The 27,037-nt window shown below is 42.8% G+C and overlaps 1 protein-coding gene across 1 annotated transcript in view; it reads left to right on the top strand.

The window, feature by feature from the left end:
• Window positions 1-4,511: 4,511 nt before the first annotated feature.
• Window positions 4,512-27,037, top strand: part of adad1 (adenosine deaminase domain containing 1 (testis-specific)) — a 116,725-nt gene continuing 94,199 nt past the window's right edge. Inside the window, exons 1-2 of the mRNA XM_078540026.1 lie at window positions 4,512-4,560; window positions 20,548-20,723. Coding sequence (XP_078396152.1) covers window positions 20,549-20,723 — 175 coding nt within the window. The 5' untranslated portion in view covers window positions 4,512-4,560; window position 20,548. The remainder of the gene's footprint in view (window positions 4,561-20,547; window positions 20,724-27,037) is intronic.

Genomic DNA, 27,037 nt, shown 5'->3' with positions numbered 1-27,037 from the left:
GTCTTGGGTTGCTAGATCTGTTCGAAACCTATCCCATTTAGCACGGTGGTAGTGCCACACAACACAATGGAGGGTATCCTCAATGTGAAGGCGGGACTTCGTCTCCACAATGACGGTGGAGTGGTCACTCCTACCGATACTGTCATGGACAGATGCATCTACGGCAGGCAGATGACTCTGGTGAGGACTGGTGTGGATGAGGTCAAGTATGTTTTCCCCTCTTGTTGGTTCCCTCACTACCTGCCACGGACCCAGTCTAGCAGCTATGTCATTTAGGACTCGGCCAGCTCGGTCAATACTGGTGCCACCGAGCCACTCTTGGTGATAGACATTGAAGTCCCCAAACCAGAGAACATGCTGCGTCCTTGCCACCCTCAGTGCTTCCTCCAAGTGATGTTCAAAATGGAGGAGCACTGATTCATCAGCTGAGTGAGGGCAGTACATGGTAATCAGCAGGAGGTTTCTTTGCCCATGTTTTACCTGATGCCATGAGACTTCATGGGGTCTGGAGTCTATGTTGAGGACTCCCAGGGCAACTCCCTCCCGACTGTATACCACTGTGCCACCACCTCTACTGGGTCTGTCCTGCCGGTGGGACAGGACATACCCAGGGATGGTGAGAGTGGAATCTGGGACATTATCTGTAAGGTATGATTCCTTGAGGATGACTATATAAGGCTGTTGCTTGACTAGCCTGTGAGACAGCTCTCCCAATTTTGGCACTAGCCCCCCAGATGTTAGTAAGGAGGATTTTGCAGGGTTGACAGGGCTGCGATTGCTGTTGTTGTTTCCGGTGCCTGGGTCGATGCCGGATGGTCCATCCAGTTTCATTCCTTTTTTTGTGTCTTTGTAGCAGTTTGTTACAACTGATTGGCTTGCTAGGCCATTTCAGATGGCATTTAAGAGTCAATCATATTGCTGTGGGTCTGGAGTCACATGTAGGCCAGACCAGGTAAGGACGACAGATTTCCTTCCCTAAAGGACATTAGTGAACCAGATGGGTTTTTACAACAATCAACAATGGTTTCATGGTCATCATTGGACTTTTAATTCCAGATTTTTATTGAATTCAAATTCCACCATCTGCCGTGGCGGGATTACCCTGGGTCTCTGGATTACTAGTTCAGCGACAATACCACTAAGCCATCGCCTGCTAACATGTTGAAGTTAAGCTGAGTTTAGGAAGCTGAGTTTAGGACGCTGACCCCTGTGAAAAGTGACCTAAACAATGAGCCTGTTGCCCTTTGGGCAATCTCACCCTCTTCTTAGTTCAGGCTGGTTTTGATATGAAGTCCAAAAACACTGACTCTGACTAAGGCACCCAGTTTAGAGTTGTCACCTCCCCATAAAGCATGTCAAAGGACAAAGGGAGAGAAATGGACCCTATTAAACATGACATCAACTGGGGAGCTCGACCAAACTCTGAGCATTGCAGGGGAAATGGATTCAGGATGAATATTAATGGGTAATTTACTATTAGCTATCAGTAGAATATCAGGGTATTACACCTATTACTGTCACTGAGTCATATTGCTGTTGGTTTTGAGGGGAATCTATTGATGTGAGTATTACTATCAGTTAATATTAATTAATAAATTCCAGCACTTTCTATTTGACTTGTGTCAGGCTAGCTGGCCTGTTGTTCCCTGGAACTCTCTGCTTCAAAAAGTGATGGACGCAGGGTCATTGCATATTTTTAAGACAGAGATGGATAGATTCTTGTTAGGCAAGGGAATCAAAGGTTATCGCCGGTAGATGGAAACGTGGAATTCGAAAAACCAACAGATCAGCCGTGATCTTACTGAATGGCAACATAACCTACCTGCTCTTATATACTATGCCTTGGCTATTGGAGGGAAGTATTCCATATGCCTTCTTAGCTACCTTATCTACCTGTGCTGCTACCATCAGGGATCTATGGACATGTACACCAAGGTCCCTCTGGTCCTCTACTTCCAAGGGTCCTACCATTCATTGTGTATTCCCTTGCCGTGTTAATCCTCCCAAAATGCATCACCTCACACTTCTCAGAATTAAGTTTCATTTGCCACTGCTCTGCCCATCTTACCAGCTCATCTATATCGTCCTGTAATCTAAGGCTTTCCTCCTCACTATTTACGACACTACCAATTTTCGTGTCATTTGCGAATTTACTGATCATACCTCCTATATTAACGTTTAAATCAGTAATGTACATTACAAGCAAAAAGGGCCCCAGCACCAATCCCTGTGGTACACCACTCGTCAAAGGCTTACAATCGCAAAAACCTTTGGCCAACACCCTCTGCCTCCTGCTACTAAGCCAATTTTGTATCCAATTTGCCAAATTGCCCTGAATCCCATGGCCTCTTACCTTCTTGATCATTTTCCCATGCGGGACCTTGTCAAAAGTCTTACTGAAGTCTATGTAGACTACATCAACTGCACTACCCTCATCTACACGACTAGTTAACTCCTCGAAAGACATGATTTTTTTCAATAGTTTTCCTACCACTGATGTTAGAATCACTGGCCTGTAATTAACTGATTTATCCCTACTACCCTTCTTGAATAATGGTAGCACATTCACTGTCCTCCAGTCCTCTGGCACCTCTCCTGTGGCCAGAGAGGATTTAAAAGTTAGTGTCAGGGCCCTTGTAATCTCCTCCCTTGCTTCACATAGTAGCCTGGGATACATCTCATCTGGGCCTGGGGATTTATCCACTTTTAAGCCTGCTAAAACCACTAATACCTCCTCCCTTTCAATGCTAATTTGTTTAAGTATATCACAGTCCCCCTCCCTGATTTCTACACCTACATCGTCCTTCTCCATAGTGAACACGGATGAAAAGTAATCATTTAAAACCACAATCTGGCTCCACGCACAGATTGCCACTTGGGTCCCTAATAGGCCCTACTCTTTCCCTGGTTATCCTCTTGCCCTTAATATATTTATAAAATGCCTTGGATTTTTAAAAATCTTACCCGCCAGTGTTTCTTCATGCCTCCTCTTCACTCTCCTGATTACTTTTTTAAGTACCCCCCCTACACTTTCTATACTCCTCTAGGGCTTACGCTGTTTTCAGCCCTCTGTTATCTGCCATAAGCCTCCTTTTTTTTCCCTTTTCCAATCTTCTATATCCCTTCACATCCAGAGTTCCCTGGATTTGTTGGTACTACCCTTCACTTTTACAGGAGCATGTTGGCCCTGAACTCTCACTATTTCCTTTTGAATGACTCCCACTGGTCTGATGTGGACTTTCCCACAAGTAGCTGCTCCCAGTCCACTTTGGCCAGATCCTGTCTTATAATATTGAAGTCGGCTTTCCCCCAATTCAGGACCTTTATTTCCAGTCCATCTTTGTCCTTTTCCATTACCACCTTAAATCTTACAGAGTTATGGTCACTATCCCCCACTGACACTTCTTCCACTTGCCCGGCTTCATTCCCTAAGATTAGGTCCAGTGCCACCCCTTCTCTTGTAGGACTTTCTACATGCTGACTCCTGGATGCACTTTAAGAATTCCACCCCTCTAAGCCTTTCACACTAAGACTATCCTGGTTAATATTGGGGAAATTGAAATCCCCTACTATTATTACCCTATTAGTTTTACGTTTCTCTGAAATTTGCCTACATATCTGCTCCTCTATCTCCCCATGGATGTTTGGAGGCCTATACTGCACTCCCAACTAAGCCCCTTTTTGTTCTTAAATTCTACCCATATGGCCTCATTTGAAGAACATTCTAAGATGCCATCCCTCCTTACTGCAGTAATTGACGCCTTGATCAATAGTGCAATGCCACCTCCTCTTTTGACCCCTGCCCCCGCCACCACTCCCGCCCCCGCCTGAAGATTCTATACACTGGAATATTGAGCTGCCAGTCCTGCCCTTCCCTCGACCATGTCTCTGTGATAGCAACACTATCACATGTCCATGTGTTAATCAACGCCCTCAATTCATCTGCCTTACTTATAAGACTCCTTGTGTTAAAATGGATGCAATCCAGAATTGCATTATTCCCTTGTGCCTTAACAAGTCTATATTTGCTCTGCCCTCCAGTCTGACTTAGCTTTTCTTCTATATTTGGCTGTGCAACATGCCTTCTGTACCTCCACTCTGTATCCCATTCCCCTGCCAAATCAGTTAACCACCCCCATCCCCCCCAAGCAGCAAACCTCCCTGCAAGAATGTTGGTCCTGTTCCGGTTCAGTAGTTTTCCGCTGAGAATTAGCATAAATTTCCTAACTCTCATCAGCACCTAGATTACCTTATGTTTCCAGTATGTAACTTGTCGTTTCTACTGTGAAGACAGGCACAGAATATTTGTTGAATTTTTGCAGCAGCAGAGTTGGGCTTGCGCTCCGCTGCTGCACTTGCCAGAGTCTGGCTCAGTGTACGGGTCGGGCTCCATGTGCGGACTGCGCAGCTGCAAGCGACAGAGCAGGGGCTCCGCTTCAAATATCACGTGGCGCCAGAAGCGGCCGCTTCCCGCTTTGGGTTGTGTCCTCGAGCTGCTCAGCTTGTTTTTTTCGGGATAACGGTCGTTTGTAACGGCGAGCGCGCGAGAGTAACGGCTGAGTGAGTGACGATTAACAGCTTTTTAGAAATAATGATAGTAAACGCAGCTGGCTGTGTGACTGCGACATGTGCACTCTGAGCAGAGTAGTTTTGGTCGCATGTCAGGTACACCGCACCTTTAGTGCAAAACTTTTGTCTTGGAAACTTTACAATGTTTTGTGGACGTACCACGTGTCATGGTGTAGCCTAAGGTCCTTCGATTAGTAATTATGGTTTTGTATTGATATATGCATTGTACCACTATCTTGATCTGCATTTTACACTGGGAGGCTGGCATGTTGTATGTAGTATCAGAGGCTCAAATATAATTGTTAGAAAGAAGTGATCGTATAATATGTTTAGAAGCTGCCATAATGTATATCGCACACCAAATTTTTTTGAGGGAAGTATGCTTTTCGTGAAAAAATGATTTGTGGCATATAGTAAATTTTCTGGGGGTACACAGTCTTAAGTATACAAAGATATTTTATAATGTGTATAGTACTTCGTGTAAAAAAAATTGCACTACACAATTAAAGCACGTAAAATACGCTCTAGCCAATTATAAAAATATCCACGGACCGTATTCCTTGCTTTCTGTTCCCACAGATTTCTCTGTACTGCTACCTGTTTTAATATCCCGTGTCTTAACTTTTACAACAAATTTTCTATGTGGTACCTTAGTTTTCTGAAAATCCATGTGTACCTTGACAGCATACCCCTGCTCTCAGCACTTAAGATTTTTTTCATGAATTTCACCCTTTTTAAAAAGTCAAGAATGACCAACATCAAGCCATTGTTTCCAGGACTGTCACTGACCTCATCTCCTCTGGAGATCTTCCTCCCACAGCTTCCAACTTGATAGTCGCCCAACCTCGGACGGCCCGCTTCTACCTCCTACCCAAAATCCACAAACAGAACTGTCCTGGCAGACCGATCGTGTCAGCCTGTTCCTGCCCCACGGAACTCATTTCTCGTTATCTTGACTCCCTTCTCTCTCCCCTTGTCCAGTCCCTTCCCACCTACATCCGCGATTCCTCTGACACCTTACGTCACATCAACAATTTCCAGTTCCCTGGCCCCAACCGCTTCCTCTTCACCATGGATGTCCAATCCCTCTACACCTCCATCCCCCACCAGGATGGTCTGAGGGCCCTTAGCTTCTTCCTTGAACAGAGGCCCCAACAATCCCCATCCACCACTACTCTCCTCCGTCTGGCTGAACTTGTTCTCACACTGAACAATTTGTCCTTTAACTCCTCTCACTTCCTCCAAATAAAAGGTGTGGCTATGGGTACCCGCATGGGCCCCAGCTATGCCTGTCTCTTTATGGGGTATGTGGAACATTCCTTGTTCCAGTCCTACTCCGGCCCCCTCCCACAACTCTTTCTCCGGTACATCGATGATTACTTCGGTGCTGCTTCATGCTCTCGTCGGGACCTGGAAAAATTTATTAATTTTGCTTCCAATCTCCACCCCTCCATCATCTTCACATGGTCCATCTCTGACACTTCTCTTCCCTTCCTTGACCTCTCTGTCTCAATTTCTGATGATAGACTGTCCACCAATATCCATTACAAGCCTACCGACTCCCACAGCTACCTCGACTACAGCTCCTCACACCCCGCTTCTTGTAAAGACTCCATCCCATTCTCTCAGTTCCTTCGCCTCCGTCGCATCTGTTCTGATGACGCTACCTTCAAAAACAGCTCCTCTGACATGTCCTCCTTCTTCCTTAACCGAGGTTTTCCATCCACGGTCGTTGACAGGGCCCTCAACTGTGTCCGGTCCATATCCCGCGCATCCTCCCTCACGCCTTCTCCTCCTTCCCAGAAACATGATAGGGTCCCCCTTGTCCTCACTTATCACCCCACCAGCCTCCGCATTCAAAGGATCATCCTCCGCCATTTCCGCCAACTCCAGCATGATGCCACCACCAAACACATCTTCCCTTCACCCCCCCTGACGGCATTCCGTAGGGATCGTTCCCTCCGGGACACCCTGGTCCACTCCTCCATCACCCCCTACTCCTCAACCCCCACTTATGGCACCTCCCCATGCCCACGCAGAAGATGCAACACCTGCCCCTTCACTTCCTCTCTCCTCACCGTCCAAGGGCCCAAACACTCCTTTCAAGTGAAGCAGCATTTCACTTGCATTTCCCCTAACTTAGCCTACTGCATTCGTTGCTCCCAATGCGGTCTCCTCTACATTGGAGAGACCAAACGCAAACTGGGCGACCGTTTTGCGGAACACCTGCGGTCTGTCCGCAAGAAAGACCCAAACCTCCCTGTCGCTTGCCATTTTAACACTCCACCCTGTTCTCTTGCCCACATGTCTGTCCTTGGCTTGCTGCATTGTTCCAGTGAAGCCCAACGCAAACTGGAGGAACAGCACCTCATCTTCCGACTAGGCACTTTACAGCCCTCCGGGCTGAATATTGAATTCAACAACTTTAGATCTTAAACTCCCCCTCCCCCCATCCCCACCCCGTTTCTCCCCCCCCCCCCCGCTTTTTTTTTTTCAATAATTTATATAGATTCTTCTTTCCCCACCTATTTCCATTATTTTTAAATCTAAAACTAAAACCTTTAGTCTTTCCACCCCACCCCCACTAGAGCTGTACTTTGAATATCCTGTCTTCCATTCTTAATTAGCACTTTTCTCAGACAAGTACCACCACCTTCAACACCTCTTTGACCCTTTTGTCTGTGACATCTTTTGATTATCTGCTCATCTCCACAATCACCACACCACACCCTCAATGTCTCTCTCTCCACCCCCCCCCCCCCCCCCACACCTTAAACCAATTTATATTTCTCCCTTCTTCTAACTATGCTCCAGTTCTGCCGAAGGGCCATGAAGGCTCGAAACGTTAACTGATTTCTTCTCCGCCGATGCTGCCAGACTTGCTGAGTTTTTCCAGGTAATTCTGTTTTTGTCCTTTTATAAATCTTATCTTGATTTAGCCCAAGCCTCACCAATTTCATTCCATGTTTTGGACTTTATGGACGAGTTGCGAATAACTGGTTTATAATTTCCTGTACAGGGCTTTATCCAGCTCAAAACAAAAATAAAAATACCTGGAAAAACTCAGCAGGTCTGACAGCATCTGCGGAGAGGAACGCAGTTAACGTTTCGAGTCCGTGTGACTCTTCCACAGAACTTTATCCAGCTGCTGTGTGTCATCCAGTTAATGCAAGTCAATGTTGAGTAACTGTATCCTCTAACATTGCTGTCACCTGTGTAATCGCTATTGTAGCCACTTAATGTATACATTTTATTTGTCACGTGTATGTAAGAGTAAAACGTTCACAAAAATAACTTGAGTTCTTCCATATTTGTTTGGACATCTCCAAGCCCACTATTTAGTTGTATCGTTCAGAAACAAATATTGTGCTTGGTGTTTACACATGTCTCAGTTTGGAGGATGACAGTGTTTCATTATTCATGTGTTTTAGTGGAAGGTAGGATCTAGCAGAATCTACAGAATTAACAATTGAATTGTGTATTCACCGTTGTGGATAGTAGGATACATAGCTGCAGACTTGCCATCACAAGCTCAGTAGAGGTTAGGGTGACCATTTTGTGAATATTAATTGATCCATTCAGCAAGAACCTACATTTCCAGCCTAACATCCAATGGTGCCATTAATTATTCAAGAGTTTGCACTGTCCTGCTCGGAGATTATTTCCATTTATTGATTATGCTTTCTGTGAACAAGTTGAAATCAGTCCTAAATTTGCCATTTGTTAATTTGAACTTATTGCCACATGTCACAGTTTGCCTTCAAGTAACATTCAGTATTTAAATACTGAAAATGCTGGAAAAGCTCAGCAGGTCTGGCAGCAGCTGTGGAGAGAGAAACAGAATTAACATTTTGAGCCTGAAGAATAGTCATATGGACTTGAAACGTTAACTCTGTTTCTCTCTCTAAAGATGCTGCCAGACCTGAGTTTTTCCAGCATTTTCTGTTTTTATTTCAGATTTCCAGCATCCACAGTATTTTGGTTTTAACATTCTATATTTACTTTTCTATCTCTTAAATCACCTTTTTAAATTTGAAAAGCACAGATTACTCCAGTCTTTCTTTGTAACTCAGATCACTGACAGGAAGGAACTGTCTTAAGACTCCTCTTCTGCCTTTCCAGAGCTTTGTATCTTGGTGACTACTGGTCTGACCAAAACACTACAGAGTTTAAGCATAACTTTGACCAATTTGTGTTTTATTGTTTTGGCTATACATTCTGCTGTCGTTTTGTTTTATTTATTGTTCTTCAGCAATAATTGACTACAAAACTCTAAACCCCTTAAATCTGTTTTTTTAGTGCCATTCATGGAGTTCTTGTGTCATTCATTTTTTTTCTTGACCAATTTACATTAAGCTCTGACTCAAAATAGTTAATGTAAATTAGAAGCATAGCGGTTCCAACACAATCTCATGGACACTATTATCAGCACTCCCTCTTTAGCATAAATCTAACAGGTCTCCTTGCAGCCAGTTAATTATACATTCCACAGGTTTTACTTCAGTGCCAACTCTTCTGAACAGGCTGTAGTCAAATGTTTGAACATCTAGGTACATCATGCTGTAGAGGTTTCTGTAGAACCCTTAGGATGGCTTGTGCCTTTTTAAAAAAGCAATTTGGTTTATCGAGGAGGAGCTATCCTTTCTAAATCTATGTTGCAGCAATTCGCTAGCTTATTGTACAGTTTGCACCTGATAATTAATTTCATATTTTACCAGGTATTGATGTGAAAATAATAGGTTGTATTGAATCCATAATAATGAATATCAGTGTCTCAAAGCATATCAATTTTTCTTATTAATTGGGAGAAGTTTATTCTTCCCTGAAGATTTTTGTTTTTTGCTTTTGCCTTTCTAGGAATTGCACCTTAATAAGTTAAGATTTTTTTTAGTTTTAATCAAATTATCTCTATTTAGGTTTGACATGTTATTTATAGTAATCACTTGGGGAAAAATTATGTTAAGAATGGTCTGTTTTGGCTTCATTAATATCGTAACATAGAAACTTGGAGCAGGAGTAGGCCATTTGGCCCTTCGAGCCTGCTCCGCCATTCATTATGACCATGGCTGATCATCCAACTCAATAGCCTGCTCCCGCTTTCTCTCCATATCCTTTGATCGCCCCAAGAGCTATATCTAACCCTTTCTTGAAAACATACAATGTTTTGGCCTCAATTACTTTCTGTGGTAGCGAATTCCACAGGCTCACCACTCTCTGGGTGAAGAAATTTCTTCTTATCTCGGTAATATCTCCCCACATTTCGTGTTAAAATCCTTCAGAATCACTCTGACCTGCAGCTGAGACCACTTGCTTGATTTTCCTCTGGAGCATTTATTCTTCGTGTCACAGACAGGATTTATGTTTCCTTTTAGCGCCCATGATCAGTATGTTGGTATGTGAGAGGTATGTGTTTTCTTACTGAGTGAGAGCCCCCAATTAAATGATTCCAGCAGCAAACTATTGGTGAGTTTCAAAATAATGTTATTTATTATCACACACTTGGCCCGGATTTGTAAAAGGTGTCGTCTCATTCACTCATCTTGCACACAAAAACTAGATACAGAAGGTAAAACAATATAATTGCGACTTACAATTATCTCAAGTTTCTTTCGTGACAGGCCTGGAGTTTCTTGGATGCAATTGATGCTTTATAGTTGAAGTGAGGGTCTTGTAAAGTAAAGGTTTATCAGCAGGCAGTGAAGTTTCTTGTAATCAAACTTCTAGGTGATTGCTTCTCAGGCGAACCTTAACTGGAACAGGTTTGGGGAGCCCTTGTCTCACTTTCAAGTTATTGCTGTTTATTATCTTGGCTGCTTGGATGACTTGCAGCTAGTTGAATGGCTATCGGTGGAATTCTCTCTGCAGTCAGCTTTTTCTGATTTAAAACCAGACAGAAAACATGGCTTTCTCATCATGTGACCTTTTAAAAGTTCGAAGTCATTTTCCGAATAAGGAGGGTGGTTACATTGAGTACGCATCCTGTGTTGTCTTTTGACACCTTTAGAGTTTGAGACAGCCAGTTTCTTTGTATTCGAAAGACCCATTCAATTTGAAATTACCATTTTGAATTAGTTTCAGGAAAACGCATTGATACAACATCAGTCTGAAATGTTCCTTTTGTTCCTTCTTGAGACAGAGTTTGAATCCACAAAAGTCAAGTGATTGTTGGGCAGCCATGTTTTGTACCTTTAGTCAGTTTTAAAATATAAAAATTAGTTTGAAGTTCAGAATATACTGGGGTATGACACGCCTTCACCACACAGGGGAAAACAATTGAATCCATGATGACGTTTTTGCATTGTTTCTTTGCGAAACAAAATAAAAATTTATACAAAAACAAAAATACCTGGAAAAACTCTGCAGGTCTGGCAGCATCTGCGGATAGGAGCACAGTTAACGTTTCGAGTCCAAACGACCCTTCAACAGAACAAAAAAAGTTATACATTCACTTCTTCATACATGCAGACATTAACACACATGCACACTAATCTGGTACTGCTACAGTTTCTCCATCGCATTCTCTTAAACTCCCCAGTTACCTGTTTTCTGGTGAATGTTCACTAATATCGGTACGCAAGGTTTCAGGAATTGTAACCCTAACAGACATATGATTCTCAACGCATTTATCAGTTGTGGAAAGTTCAAACTCCATGCTGATTTCTGAGGGGAAATCAGATTTCACAGGCCTAGGTTCTATCCCAGTCAGTCATATGAAAATGCCGTGACTTTAGTTTTGGTGCCTGCAAAACTTTTAATCCATTCATGGACGCTTCCATAACCTCTGATGATGTTCGTTGCTCATTCACTGAATAAAGGTGGAATCTAGAGCCAGCCTTTCCTGTAGATTTATTCAGAAAACCCAGAGAATATAGGTAGAAACTCCCTTTTCCTTCCCCCACACAGGTGGAATCCAGTTCTTATATATATTTAAGAATAATGCCCTAACCTTTCCCCAGTTAATAACAGCTGCTCTCGCTTGCAACTAAAGCAAGCATTTCATTGTGACAGGATTGCAACATTAATACATGAGTCTGACAATTTTGATTCTGGTCCACTGATTCTTATTTCTAGGATGATGGTGTGAGGTATATTGCTTTTAAACACGTGAGGTGTCTGGGCTCTCCCCCCGTGTTATGAAAGTATAATAATTTTCATATTTTTCTGGTTTGTTGTAAAGTTGGTCTATGGGTGTGAGTGTAGATGATTCTGCCTGTGTTTTAATTACATTTGGAGTCAGGTAGACTGCAAGCTTGAAATTATCAAAAGAAGCTAGGTATAGAAATGTACTTGAAATGTTAATGAGTAAACATGGATGCTGTCTTAGCATGTAAGGTGTGGAAGGAATTTGAATTTTTAGATAAGTGAAGGGATTATTTGGATTTCAAAGAGATGTTAGTTTGTTTACAACTAGCCAGAGAAGCAAGGTTAAGCAGTGTGTTTATTTTTCCCAAGGGTTACTGGCAATATTGGCAACATGAAAGTTTTTATATTATGGAACAGTTCCAAAGATATATGGAACAATGGAATTTACAGATTAAAGAGAGAGAAACATAAATAAAGAAGAATGAAAGGCTATGTTGGGGGCCAAGTAAGATCTAACATGAGTGTGTGAAACAGCCTTGAAGAAGCCTCCAGCCATTTGTGCAGAAGTCTGCTGTGTCAAGTAACTAAAGTTGGAGAAAGTCATTTGGAATTCCACTGTCAATTAGATGATATGTTAACGTGTTGGTTTTTAAAAAAAATCTAAAATCTATTTTGGACTGTTGCCTTACCGGTATGTAACCGGGAGTCAGGTTAATCTGGAATTTTAGGAGTTGTTATAGTATTAAGTAATTGCAGTCTTATGAATGTGCTTGAAATCTTTTATTTTGTTAAATAATTTTTTAAATCTCTAAAGGTCTTAGTGGACTCATTACTTCTGAAGTCAGTGCACACATCTCATAATAAATAGAAATTGCAAAACTGTTGTGGTAGCATGGCCAAATTTCTTTTGTGGATTAGGTCCACCTGACACACATCATCTGCTGTGTCATAGCACCCTGCACCTTATCATTGGCCTTGGAAATTAAACTGCTGGGTTCAGGTGAAGTTGAGTTTTGGACCTGATCCTCGTTGATTTAGTGGATACTCCGATATTAGCTGCTCTTATGCTTAAGTTTTCACAAGTATGGTTCATTTTAAGAGGTATTGATTTCCCTTGTTCTGCTACTTTGGGACACTACTGCCCACAGGTGGCTGGCCAGCTTCTGCTGTACTGCCCTGTGGCACTTCAATGGATGAGGCTTCTCCCTCACTGTCTTATCTGCTGGTTTGGGAACTTTCCTCCTATTTAAATCCTGACAGGTGCCTGCTAAGCAGACCTCTGGTTCAGCCTCTTCTGTCAACAGGCTTTGCCTTGCCCTTTTAAACTCTACTGTCCTGGATTTGGCCCCATTAATCTTTATGGAGTAGATTCTGACCCTTTTTTACCTCGATTGGCTTTCTGCTGGCCTCTGGAAAGTCCTCTTCTTTCTTTCTATTTCCTTGATCCTTATTGACCCTGTCACCCCCTGTAGGATCTATGGGTCTTCCTTAGCTTTCTGTAGCTGAGCAAAATTCTCCTGGTTCCCTTCTGTTTACCCAGTCTCCTGTTTTTGATCCTCTGGGTACAGTAGCTGATACCCAATGGTAGGACCCTGGGAAGTACCAAGGATCAGAGGGACCTTGGTGTGCATGTCCAGGTAGATAAGGCAGTTAAGAAGGCACATGGGATACTTGCCTTTATTAGCCGAGGCATTGAATATAAGAGCAGGGAGGTTATGCTGGAACTGTATAAAACGCTGGTTATGCCACAGCTAGAGTATTGTGTGCAGTTCTGGAATCCGCGTTATAGGAAGGATGTGATTGCACTAGAGAGAGTGCAGAGGAGATTTACTAGTATGTTGCCAGGGCTAGAGAGTTTTAGCTGAGGAGAGATTGGATAGACTGGTGTTATTTTCCCTGGAGTAGAGGAGATTGAGGGGGGACATGATTGAGGTGTATAAAATAATGAGGGGCATAGATAGGGTAGACAGGAAGGAACTTTTCCCCTTGGTGGAGGGATCAATAACCGGGGGCATAGATTTACGGTAAGGGGCAGGAGGTTTATAGGGGATGTGAGGAAGATTTTTTTCACCCAGAGGGTGGTGGGAATCTGGAACTCACTGCCTGAAAGGGTGGTAGAGACAGATACCCTCATAACATTTAAGAAGTATTTGGATGTGCACTTGTGATGCCAAGGCATACAAGGCTAGTGCTGGAAAATGGGATTAGAATAATTAGGTATTTTTTTGACTGGTGCAGACTTAATGGGCCAAAGGGCCTTTTTCTGTGCTGTAGACCTCTATGACCCACCAAGTCGTTTTCCAATAGTCGGTTCACTTCCTTAAATGGGTAGGATCGACACAATCGCCACCGTCCCTACATCAGTGACCCACTTACTCTGCAGTTTAATTTTTACTAGGGGAACCTTTTAAACATGTGCTAGTAAGCCCAAGGTGTTTGTCCTGCTTTCAGGCAGCATCTCAGCAATACTCGCTACCAGCAGTGTTTGAAAACACCGTGTCCCTTAAAAATGGTTATTTCTTGACTTGAAGCTTGTGCTACAAGAGAAGTCATTTTGTCTTTATGCATGAAGCCTTGACAGGTATTTTGTCCTACCCCCATCTCATATGAGTCTGGGTTCGTGACATGGTACTGACCGCAGCTGCCGCTCTTGGTTTCTTGACAAACCAACTGATTTCTTTGTGTCCAGACTTGCCACATGGAAGAAAGCTGGGTGTGTTCAGACTGGTTTACTTTCCAGGTTCGTTCGTTCTTAAAGTTGGGGATTGATCTGTCCTGTCTTCCCTACTATCCTTCCCTCTGGGGTCTGTTTCTGCCCCATCTACCTCTGTCCTATCTCTCTCTTGCTAAGAGTTATTAGATCCAAATTTGTTTTGGTTTATGGCTTAAAGTAGTCATCAGCCAGGGCAGCTGCATCTCTGGCTTTTGAAACCCTTTGTTCCTCAACGTGAGTTTTAAGGCTGTATGGGAGGTTGTTTTTAAACTCCTCTAGCAGTACTAGTTCTGCCAACCCTTCATAGCTAGGGTTTTCGTTTAGGGTTCAGGCCCACTGGTTAAAAAACTAACTGTTTAAATCTCTCAAATTCCAGGAAAGTATCAGAGTTCTAGAACTGTTGGCTGTGTGGCTCTGGTATGAATTCATAGACAGTAAGGAATGCTGCATTTGTCTGATCATAACAGGCAGGGCTCTCAGCAGGCAGCATGGAATAAACCTCGCAGGCCTTTCCTACTACCTGACCTTGCATTAGGAGTGTCCAGAATTCTGCTGGCCATTGTAATTGAGCTGCCAGTTTCTCAAAGGCTGTGAAGAAGGTTTCCACATCCTCCTCTTCAAACTTGGGGATGAATCGGGAATAATTTAGAAAATCGAATTTTGTCTCTAGGCTAAGAATGTTTAAATTACCACTAGGTACCATGTTTCCCCCTAGGTGATGAAATCTCTCTCAGTTCCCTACCTTTCTGTGCTTGTAACTCTTTCTCAAGCTTTTCTAGCTGGAAAACGTGCTCCTCCTCCCTCTCCTGAAATTCCCTTGCCTCCTTTCCTTCTGGGCTTCTCTCTCTTTCTCTTTTTCCTGGAGTTCTCCCTTTCCCTTGCCTGAAACTCTTGGCTAGGGTAACCTGGTCTGTTTCAAGTCCTGTCTTCTACCTGGACCGAATCTGGAATGAGGCCGAGATGCTCGGTCAGCATCTTTAGTACCTCCGGCTTCCATGCTTTATTACATCTAATAAATTCTACATGCTTAGTTATGGCTTTTAGCTGTTCTATGTTTAGGGGCACTAATTTTGGCCAAGTTAAGCCCTCTTATAAAATACTTATACATCAAAAGCAGCCATCATACTTCCTTTGGTTAATATTCACAAAGCTTACTGCTGTAATCCCTTTGTTTTTGTTTCACAATTCTGTTTATGTTACTTTCCTTCTACTTCCAATTTCTTTAAAGACCAATTTGGCTTGTTTTAGTTCAATTGTTTCAAACCCCTGATGCAACACCCAATTCTATTATGGACAGAATTTGCGTTTCCTTTCACTGCTCCTGATCAGTGTGTTGGTAGACAATAGAATGTGTTTCCTTACTCTTGGAGTGACTACCTCCAATTAAATAATTCTAGCAGCAAGCTTTCAGTGAGTTTTAAAATAAGGAAGAATGTTTATTATCTCGCACGCTCCCTGGATTTGTAAAATGTGACTTGTCACTCACTCATTTCTCACACAAAAGTTAGATACAGATGAAGGTAAAACAATATGGTTACAACTCATAATTCTCTTAAAGCTCTTTTTTGGTCAGCCTGTAGTTTCTTTGATGCAGTTGATGCTTTATAGTTGAAGCGAAGGTGTTATAAAGCAAAAGATTATCGGCAGGCTGTGGAGTTTCTTGTAGTTGAAATTCTAGGAGGTGATGAAATACATTTCGACAGTTTTCGCGATTTTAGCATCCTAAACCATCTTAAACATCTCTAGGGCTATACAATTGGGCTTTAGGAACATAGGAACAGGAGTAGGCCATTTAGCCTATTGAGCCTGCTCTGTCATTCAGTTATGCCATGGCTGACCATCTACCTCAGTGCTACTTTCCCACACTAACTCAGTATCCACTGATGTCATTAGTCTCCTGAAATCTATCAATTTCTGTCTTGAATATGCTCAATAATTGAGCTTCTACAGTACTTTCAGGTAGAGAATTCCAAAGATTCACCATCCTCTGAGTGAAGAAATTCCTCCTCATTTCAGTCTTAAATGGCCCACCCCTTATCCTGAGATTATGTCTCCTGGTTTTAGACTCATCAGCCAGGGGAAACATCCTGCCTACCTCCACCCCATCACGCCCTGTAAGAATTTTGTAAGTTTCAATGAGGTCATCCCTCTTCAAAATTCTAGGATTACAAACCTAGTCGTCTCAATCTCACTCATAACACAGTCCTGCCATCCCAGGGATTAATCTGGTGAACCTCTGTTGCACTCCCTCTATGGCAAGTATATCACCCCTTAGATAAGGGGACTGAAACTGCACACATACTCCAGGTGAGGTCTCATTAAGGCTTTATACAACTGCAGCAAGACATCTTTACTTCTGTACTCAAATCTCCTTGCGATGAAGGCCAGTGTACCATTTGCCTTCTTAAATGCTGGCTGCACCTGCATGCTAACTTTTAGTGATCATGAACAAAGACACCCAGGTCCCTTTGGATACGCACACTTCCCAACCTCTCACCATTAAGAAATATTCTGCCTTTCTGTTTTTTCTACCAAAGTGAATAACTTCACACTAATTCACATTATATTCCATCTGCCATGTTCTTGCCCATTGACTTACCAGTCCAAGTACTCTTGAAGTCTCCTTGCATCTTCCTCACAACTTACATTCCCACTTAGCTTTGTGTCATCAGCAAATTTGTAAATATTACGATTGGTCCCCATCCCAAATCATTGATACAGATTGTGAATAGCTGTGGACGTAGCACTGATCCTTGCGGTACCACTAGTAACAGCCTGCCATCCTAGAATGATCTATTTATTCCTACTCTCTGCTTTCTGGCCATGAACCAATTTTCAATCTGTGCTAGTATGTTTCCCCCAATCCCATGCGCTCTAATTTTATTTGCTAACCTGTGTAGGACCTTAACAAAAGCCTTCTGAAAATCCAAATACACCACATCCATTGGTGCTCCTTTATCAATGCTACAAGTAATAATCTAAAAAAAAACCCAAGTTTGTCAAACATGATTTCCCTTTCATAAATCCATGTTGGCTCTGCTCAATTTTACCATTCTTTTCCAAAATGTCCAGTTATCACATCCTTTATGATAGATTCTAACATATTCCCTACTATTGACGTCAAACTAACAGGTATGTAGTTCTCCATTATCCCTCCTCCTCCCTTCTTAAATAGTGGGGTACATTTGCTACTTTCCAGTCCATGGAACCTTTTCAGAATCTATAGTATTTTGAAAGATAACCGCCAATGCTCCCACTATCTCTCTAGCCACCTCCTTCAACACACTGGGATGAAGCTCATTTGGTCCAGGGGATTTATCAACCTTCATTCCAGTTAACTTTTCAAATACTACCTCTTTTTCCTAATACTAATTTCTTTTAGTTCCTCAGTTTCACAAGTCCCTTGGCCGCCTAGTATTTCTGGGAGATTTTCTGTATCATCTTCTGTGAAGACAGACACAAAGTAACTGTTTAATTTCTATGCCATTTCCCTGTTCTCCACTATAAATTATCCTGTCCCCACCTGTAATGGGCTCACATTTGCCCTAGCTAATCTTTCCTTTTTCACATACCTAAAGAAGTTTTTATAATCCACCTTTATGTTGCTAGCTTGCATTCATATTCTCTTTTCCCTTGGTCCTCCTTTGCTGGGTTCTAAATTGATCCCAATCCTCAGGCTTACCACTTTTTCAGGCAACCTTATAAGGCACTTACTTTGATCTAATGCAATCTTTAACTTCTTTCGTTAACCACAGTTGATTTACCTTCCCCTTTGGGGGTTTGTGCCTTAGTGGAATGTATATCTGTTGTAGACCATGTAGTATTTCTTTAATACTAGCCATTGCCTGTCTACCATCAAATCTTTTGGTGTATTTTCCCAATCCACCATGGCCAACTTGCCCCTCATAACTTCATAATTTCCTTTGTTCAGATTTAAGGCCCTGGTTCCAGAATGAGCTATATTGTATTCAAACTTAATGCAAAATTCTATCATATTTTGGTCACTGTTTCCCAAAGACTCCTTTGCAGCAAGGTTATTAATTAGCCTTTTCTCGTTGCACAACATTAAATCCAAAATAGGCCGACCTAGGTGGCTCTTCAATGTACTGCTCCAGAAACCCATCTTGTACACACTTGAGGAATTCGTCCTGCACTAATGCTATGGTGTTGATTTGGTTAACCCAGTCTGTGTAAATTCAAGTTCCTTAATATTACTGTATTACATCTCTGATTTCCTAATTTATACCGTCCCAACAGTACCACTACAGCTTGTTGGCCTATAAACAACTCCCGCCAATGTTTGCTGCCCCTTGCTGTTTCTTAGCTCCACCCAAACTGATTCTATACCTTTATCCTTCAATCTAAGATCCTCTCTTACTCATGCACTGATCTTGCCCTTCTTAAGAGTGCTATCCCACCTCCTTTTCCGTTTTGCTTGTCCACATTCATGCCAAATATCCTTGGATATTCAGTTCCCAATCTTGGTCACCCTGTAGCCACGTCTCCATAATGGCCATTAAATCATTGAACTCAATTTGTGCATTCAAATTATCAACCTTTTTGCGAATGCTACGTGGATTCAGAGTGCCTTTAATTCTACTTTTTAAAAATTATACTCTATTCTGATCCTATTTGATGCTTGCCTATGTTTTGTCCGTCTTCTGTTTTTGTTTTCTACTTTTACTAGTTTTGCTTCCCGCGAATCTGAGCTCCCTCTCAGGTTCCCATCACCCTGCCAATCTAGTTTAAACCCTTCCCAACAGCACTATCGAATCTCCCTGCAAGGATCGTAGTCCCGATCCTGCTAAGGTGCAGCCTGTCCACCTTATACAGGTTGCACCTGCCTCAGAACCAGTCTCAATGCCTCAGAAATCTGATGCCCTTCCTCCTCCACAGGTTCTCCAGCCATTGTTCAATCACTCGATTCTCCTAGTTCTGTGATCACTGGCACGTGGGACTGGAAGTAATCCTGAGATTACTGCTTTCGAGGTCCTGCTTTTCAATCTCCTTCCTAGCTCCCTGAGATCTGCTTTCAGGACCTCATTTCCTTTCCACCCTAAGTCATTGGTACAGACATTACCCACGACCTCGGGTTGTTCACTTTCCCCTAGAAGAATGTCCTGCAGCCGTTCCATGACATTCTTGACCCTGGCACCAGGGATGTAACATACCATCTTGGAGTCACGTCTGTGGCCACAGAAATGCCTGTCTGGTCCTCTAACTAATGAATCCCCTATCACTAATACTGTTCTCCTCTTCTTCCTCCCCTCCTGTACAGCTGAGTCGTCCATGGTGCGATGAACCTGGCTCTGACAGCACTCCTCTGAGGAACCAACACCCTCGCTAGTTTCCAAAACGGAAAACCGATTAGCAAGCGGGACCTCAGGGGTCTCCTGCACTACCTGCCAAGTTCTCTTGGACTGCCTGGCCTTTCTGCCTCCGTGCTCCTAGCTTGTCAGGTGACCACCTCTCCGAACGTGCTATCCACATAGCTCTCAGCCTCGTGATGCGCCACTGTGTCTTCAACTGCCACTCAAGCCCTGAAACCTGGAGCTTAAGTTTCTGCAGCTGGTGACACTGCAAGTAGTTGTCTAGGTCACCGGTAACTTCCGCAACTTCTCACGTACTGCAGGACATGCATTCCACGCGACTGAGCTGCCCTGCCATGCCTTAACTTCACTTACATTAACTTTATTTTACTTTGGTTTACTTATATTAACTTTATTTTACTTGACCTTAACTACTGAAAGCTTGCAACTATTGATAAACATTACTAGTACTGATAAATCCGACTAACACTTAACACACTTCACTAGTTGCAATAAACCTTACTTAAAGCACTTTTTTTCCCCCATGCACCAAATTCCAATGTGAAACTAAATCGCTACTTATTTGGTCATCTAAGAGCCTCCTGGCTAGTTATTTGGAATAATGACCTTCCTGACCCACTGGATAAACTTGCTGAGTCATTGGGGAAGCCCCTTTTAAATTTTCATTCTTCCCACTTGTCAATATGCCTCCTAGGGCTGAATATATTTAGCATGCATCAATGGATGATGGTGCAAACTTGCACAAAAAGAGAAGGATTACACATTTTAATTTCCTATTTAGTAACTTTGCAGCAAGTACTGTTGATATACATTCCTATTTATGCTACATATGTTCTGTATTTTTTGTTTCAGAATGTCCAGTGACAGTGCCTGGCGTAAGGGATCAGGAGAACCTAGTTTTGCTCAAATTTTAAAGAAGAACATACCTCCAAAGCCACCACAGCAAACTTTAAATGTTACTTTCACACCGCAGGGTGGAACTGCAGAAGATTTAGACTCTGGCATATCCAGAGTAATTCCGATTTCAGGTGTGATAAAAGAATTATTTCTCATTTTCTGGGCATAAGATACACTTCAAATAGCTTTGCCTTCATTTTATAGAGACATCTGTTCTTTGGTCAGTGTTTCTTTCATGTACCAACATCCTACCTGAAAAGCTTACTGCTCCTGTATTAAGGAAATATAAGGGGTTAAATAGCAATTTTCTTAGAAACTAAAGCAAAGGTTCTCAGGTGGCCCATGCAAAAGGATAGAAGGGCTGTCACATTTCAACTCTGCTAAAGACATTCTTATGTTTATTTCCAATATGTTAGTTTTAATTTGCTTATTTTTGACAAGTCACAACATGGGTAATTGTAATACACAATTAATCTGAACCTGGGTTCCTATCCTCATACTCAAATGTAATTTGAGCTATTGCAATTCTTTTGAAAAAATAATTCTCAGTTATAGGTATTGCTAGCATGGCCAGGATTTATTTCTCATTCCTCGTTGTCCTTGAAGAGTTGGCAGTGAACCTTCCTTGAACCGCTGTAGTCAGTGTGGTGAAGATACACCCGTAATGCTATTGGCTAGAGAGTTCCAGGATTTTGACCCAGTGACGATGATTATATGTTCAAATTATTGTGACTTGGAAGAGAACTTCGCGGTTATGGTGTTCTGAAATGCTCGCTGCAATTGTCCTCCTGTGCGGTGAAGATGGTGGGCTTGAGAGGTGTTGCCTAAGAGGACTTGGTGAGTTGTTGCAGTGTATCCTATAGATAGATAGCATGTGCTGGTGGTAGATAGGCTTACTACAATCGAGGAAAACTGCCTGTCCTGGATGGTGTAAAGTTTCTTGACTGTTGTAGCTGCACCCACTGAGGCAAATGGAGACTATTGCAGTCTGCTCCTGACTTGTGTATTCCTGGTGGCAGAAAGGGCTTTTGGGATTCAGGAGGTACGCCACTTGCTGTCGAATGCCCAGTCTCTGGACTCAATTCATCTATCCATGACATTTATGTGTCTGGTCCAGTTGAGTTTCTGGTCAATGGCTATTAGTTTATTCGGCTGACAATTATATTCAAGAATGGCAAATGGGAAAAGATTCTCAGTTCATCCTTTTGGGATGGTATTGGTTATAGAACATGGCTGTGAAGTGCTAGAAAATGCAATTAAAATGAGCGGCTAGTTCCTTTTTTTTCTCTTTTTGGCTGACACAGACATGATGTGCTGAATAGCCTCTTTCTGCACCGTAATGTTTCTATGGTTCTAAGTCTTCGTAGTCTCCTGTATGTTAACAGCAGGTCTTTATAACCTACTTGTAACTATGCGCAAATATACAACAAGAATACCAGCATGGAGCGATCTCCATCCTAGATCTTAACACAACTCTGGCCAACACCACACTGACCTTAGATCTAGGTCATGTGCCTTCTTGCATCACTCTGTGGATAGTACTGTACTCAGTGCCACATTAACCCTGTATATACCAGACCCTTCTACTACATTCTCTCTCCCCACCCCCCCCCAGACTTTATCCCATGGATTTGTTACTTTAGTTTACTTCGTCTTACATTGTTATATAAGTCTTATGCATTTACCTATTGTTGCAACCTTAATGCAATTCCAACATTATTGCTGTTAGAATATTGTTAATGCTAATACTATAAGTACCCCACCTGCCCCTTTCAAGTCCTTGAAGTTAGAGGTTCTGACAGCCTGGAGGCCTTATAACCCTTCCACATCTCGTTCGCCGTTCTGTCAGGAGAGTGGTAAGCTCTTGTTGATTCTGGTTCTTGTTGGCTTGGAGGTTGGACTGGCATTTGGGCATGTTTTCAATTTTTTTTCTTCCGTTAATATATGTTGAAATGTGTATGTCTGGTCAGTTTAGCTGTTGTGTCGGTGCATGGCTGTTGTTACTCTTGATTGTTTCTTGCAAGGTGGGCAAAGGTGGTATTCATCTCCTTGGCACAGCTTTTTTTTTCTTTTCCATGTGGGCTGTCTGGAAGCTCTCTCAGGCTGAGGAAGAGCGTTCCTGTGGCAATAAGAAGGTTACATGGTATGCTCACCTCTGCTTTTTGTTATTAATGGTGATAGACTGCTACCCGGTTGCAGCATCCCTTATGGTTGTGGCATGCTGGCTTGAAGTTGCAGTGTGTGCACCGTGATTGATGTGTCCACCAGCTGTACCATCATCATAGTTGGAGGTAGAGATTTCTCAGACTGCTGATCATTATCTGGTACCACTTCCACCGCAGGTGCCATGGTAATCTCATGAGCAGTAGGTTGGTCTGATAATTGGGGACATTATGGGACCTGGAATGATAATGGACAAACTTGTTGCTCAGAGAGAACAAAGATTGAAGATGAAATCTGAGCTTAAATACTCTTTAGTGTTTGAGCACTTGGGACCGTGCTGTTCTGGCTGGCTAACGATAGTGGTAGTCTTTATATCTACCGCCGTCTGGAGGTGATCCGGAGCTAGCAGGTGTCTCTGCCCAGAGGAAAGAAAGGGTGGTTACGGACGACGTACATCAGCTCTAAAGATTTGATTGACATTATGCCTCTGGATCGTGCCGATGGCCGGGAAGTTGGCACCCCATCCCCGCTCTGAAAAGTGTGGAGTGTCCGTTGTTCGAAGCCAGAGACCTTTTAAGCCATGGTTTTTCATGTGACAGGCCCCTGAATATAAAAGTGTCTCTGACAGTTGCCATGGAAGCAATGGGCAGCACCCGCAGAACACTGATCTCTCCTGTGAGGAATGTCATGAAAAGTTGGTTACAGCCATGAATTACTTACGGGCATATTGAACTTTTTAAGGGAGGCGTGTGTTATTTAAAGAAATACAAGCAAGGACACTGAGCAAAAGATAGCTGATAGCATAAAGTGACCACTTTCTGGAAAATTCCTATGTGGATTATGCTAACAGACCTGTCCTAAGAGAACATGGAATGTTGTACTTGAGAAGGTGTCATGGCCTCCTTCAAGCAGAGACATTTGAAAGGGAGATAGGAAAGATGCAAAAGACTGAACATTAATCTCCTGTGGTTGCGGAGACAAAAGATTGATTTGCACATCTCCGCAGTCAGGCAAAAAACCATCCCCTGTTGATTTTATATTGCAGAATGTGTAAATAGTTCTGATATGAATGCAAGACTACTATATACTCTCCTGGAATACACAGGAAAAAATGGATTAAAAAGCTAACTGCAGAGCAGTGCAGTGTGTGCTGGTATACTGTGAGAATGACAGCATAAGAAGACTAACAAGCGACCCCTGCAGTTGCAGGCGAAGTCTCTGTCGCTCGCGCTCTCCCCCTCTCTCTGTCGCTCGCGCTCTCCCCCTCTCTCTGTCGCTCGCGCTCTCCCCCTCTCTCTGTCGCTCGCGCTCTCCCCCTCTCTCTGTCGCTCGCGCTCTCCCCCTCTCTCTGTCGCTGGAGGCAAGGCTCAGCAGAAACTACAATCAAAAAGTACATAGGACAGCCTCTTTGGCTACCCTGCAGATCCGAGTGTCTCCAAAACAACTGCGAAACTGCTGAAGTCAGCTCTGCTGGAATCACCAACTTAACAGCTGCAACGTACCGCTGCCTACGCCTCACGGACAAGGGAAAGACTGATTCGTATTTTTAAAATTTTATTTGGACTCTTAACTTCTCATTTCTGACCTGACCTGACCTGAGTGTGTGTGTTGCCTTTTTATTAATTTTCTTGGGCTTTAATAACTAATAAACTTTTTCTTTGTCTCAAGAAAGCCTGGTTAAATTGGCTCCTTCTCAAAATAAGTACATTTGGACTGGGAAATGATATCCACGGGGGAAGGCAACCCTTTTAAATTAATCTTGTTGCGATCAACCGAGGAGATTGAATAAGGAAGGAGAGCCAGCTCATTTCTCCTCACCCAGGAGCGTAACAAAATTGGGGTCCCATTCAGGAAATTAACAGATTGGGGAACCTCGCCCGGGGACCAGTTGTAACAGGGCGCTACACACGCAACGCTGTCAAGGTTGCTCTGCTGGGCAGTTCAGGAATTGCTTTCCCTGACTTGGATTACCCCTGCGTCTTTGTGACCTGATAAACTGGACTAAGGGTTGCCTTCTGCCCCGTATTTTATTCTCTCCCTTTAGGATTATCCTATGTTGTGCACGGAGCTCAGACAGCCTAATTAGCTCTGTAGCTTTGTCTAAGGTGAGTTTATCTTTAGCTTGTAGGAGGTCAGAGAGTGAATTGTCTGCAACACCCACCACGATTCTGTCTCAGATGAGCTGAGACTTTAATTCTCCATATTCACACCCTTCTGCCATCCTGTAGAGATTTATGAAGGTTCCCCAGGCAGTTGGACTCTCTCTTATTGAATTTAGTTCATTCCAATATTTTGTTGGATTCAAGTTGAAATAAATGTCAAAGGAGTTTAAAACCACCTCAGATTTGGCAGATGACTGATCAATATCTGTTGTACAATGATGTAATCTGCAGTTGGCCCGTTTAAATAAGGAAGTGTGTTTACTTTCTGCTTCTGATTTTTAAAATTTAAACCTGAAGCAATGCTGTATCTTAAAATTCTTTTCCTTCAAATACTCCAATTTTGTGACTGCTCTGGGCCTTGGGTGAGTCCCAGTGGAGTTGGAAGTGTGGAATTGTGATCCATGTTGTTGACTTTAAAAGTGTGGGTACAGCTTTAAGAACTTTCAGGTTTCCAAGATGGTGTTGCCATTCATTGCAGAACAATGGATTTCCTGTGCTCGCCAGTTTTGGCAGGCTTCAAAATGGCAGTGGCATGCTTCAGGAAGAAGAATTTTCATCCAATAGCTGCATGGGTTGGCGGTCTGCCGACTTGATTTCATAAATGATCTAACTTTGCAAGTAGCTAGACGTTTGAATGAACCGCAGGCTTGCCATTTAAGGATTCAGACAGTCATGAGGTTCCTGAGAGTTGAATAAGTTAATGATTAATTTGTTTTTCTTTCTGCTCAACGCAGAGGCCACATGTTGAGCCTCTGAGTCCGGGAATTGGGATTAGTGATGGGTTTCGTTCAAACAGCGCTTCGGACTGAATTCTTATAAGGGGCTTCTTAGTACTGGTTGCAGCCTGGAAGTGAAATTGGACTTCCGAGGGAGATTGCGTGGAGTCTTCTGCTGCAGTAAAACTTCTGCCCTTAGCTTCCAGGATCATCATCTCTGGAGCTTTATCTGGCACATTTCGCAACATCTGTAGCTTCAGTTGGGAGCTTCTTTCAGTTCCAGAATCTGTTGAAGATGTCCTTTTTCTTAGTCTTTAAGCATATCTGTGAGGATCTTTGATAGCACTGCTGCCACCATGTTAGGATGGTGCTGGTTGTCAAACATGTCTGTTAAAGAAGTCTTTGTAGTCTTCTGCATGTTTACATCAACTCTTTACAAGTAGTGAATAACTGTAGACAAGTATACAGTAAAGGATACTGGCATGGAGCGATCTCCATCCTCAGCTTTAACACATCCTGACCAGCACTACATTGACCCCAGGTCTAGCTCATGTGCCTAATTACATCATGCTGTGGGCGCTACTGTACTCAGTCCCACATTAACCCTGTATATACCAGACCCTCCTACACATCTAGGTTTTAGAAACCGTATAATCTGATTCAGAAATAGGCAAAAATAATGATTAGGAGCTGCTGTCATACAAGGAAGTTTGAATCCAAAGCCGTAAATTCTATTACTCTATGGACAATTATGAACATTATCCTCATAGAATCTTAGAAATTTACAGCATGGAAAGAGCCATCTTGTCCAGACCAGCCAATAAATTGCCATCCAGCCTTAAAACACTTTCCAATTCTTCGTCCATAGCCTTGTAGGCATTTCAAGTGCATATCCAAATACTTTTAAATGTTGAGGGATTTTATACCTCTACCATCCTTTCAGGCAGTGAATTCCAGATCCCCACAACCCTGTGGGTGAAAAGATTTCCCTGCCAATCCCCTCTAAACATCCTCCCTCTTACCTTCTATCTATGACCAAGGGGAATAAGGCCTTCCTATCTACTCTCTCTAGATCCCTCATAATTTTAGACGCTTCAGTTAGGTTTCCCCTCAGCCTCCTCTGTTCCAAAGAAACAACCCGATCTTTCCTCATAACTGAAATTCTCCAGTCCAGGGAACTTCTTTGTAAATCGCTTCTATACCCTCTCTAGTGCAACCACGTCTTTCTTATAATGCAGTGAACAAAACTATATGCAGTACTCCAGCTGGGGACTAACGAGTGTTTTATACAGTTCCAGCATAACCTACCATGTCTTATACTCTGCCTTTATTAGCTAAGGCACAAATGCCCCATTTGCCTTCGTAACCACCTTATCTACCGGTCCATGCACCTTCAGGGATTTG

This window comes from Cetorhinus maximus, chromosome 1 (assembly GCF_964194155.1).
Source record: "Cetorhinus maximus chromosome 1, sCetMax3.hap1.1, whole genome shotgun sequence".
NCBI lineage: Eukaryota > Metazoa > Chordata > Chondrichthyes > Lamniformes > Cetorhinidae > Cetorhinus > Cetorhinus maximus.
This window is presented reverse-complemented; position numbering and strand designations above follow the sequence as displayed.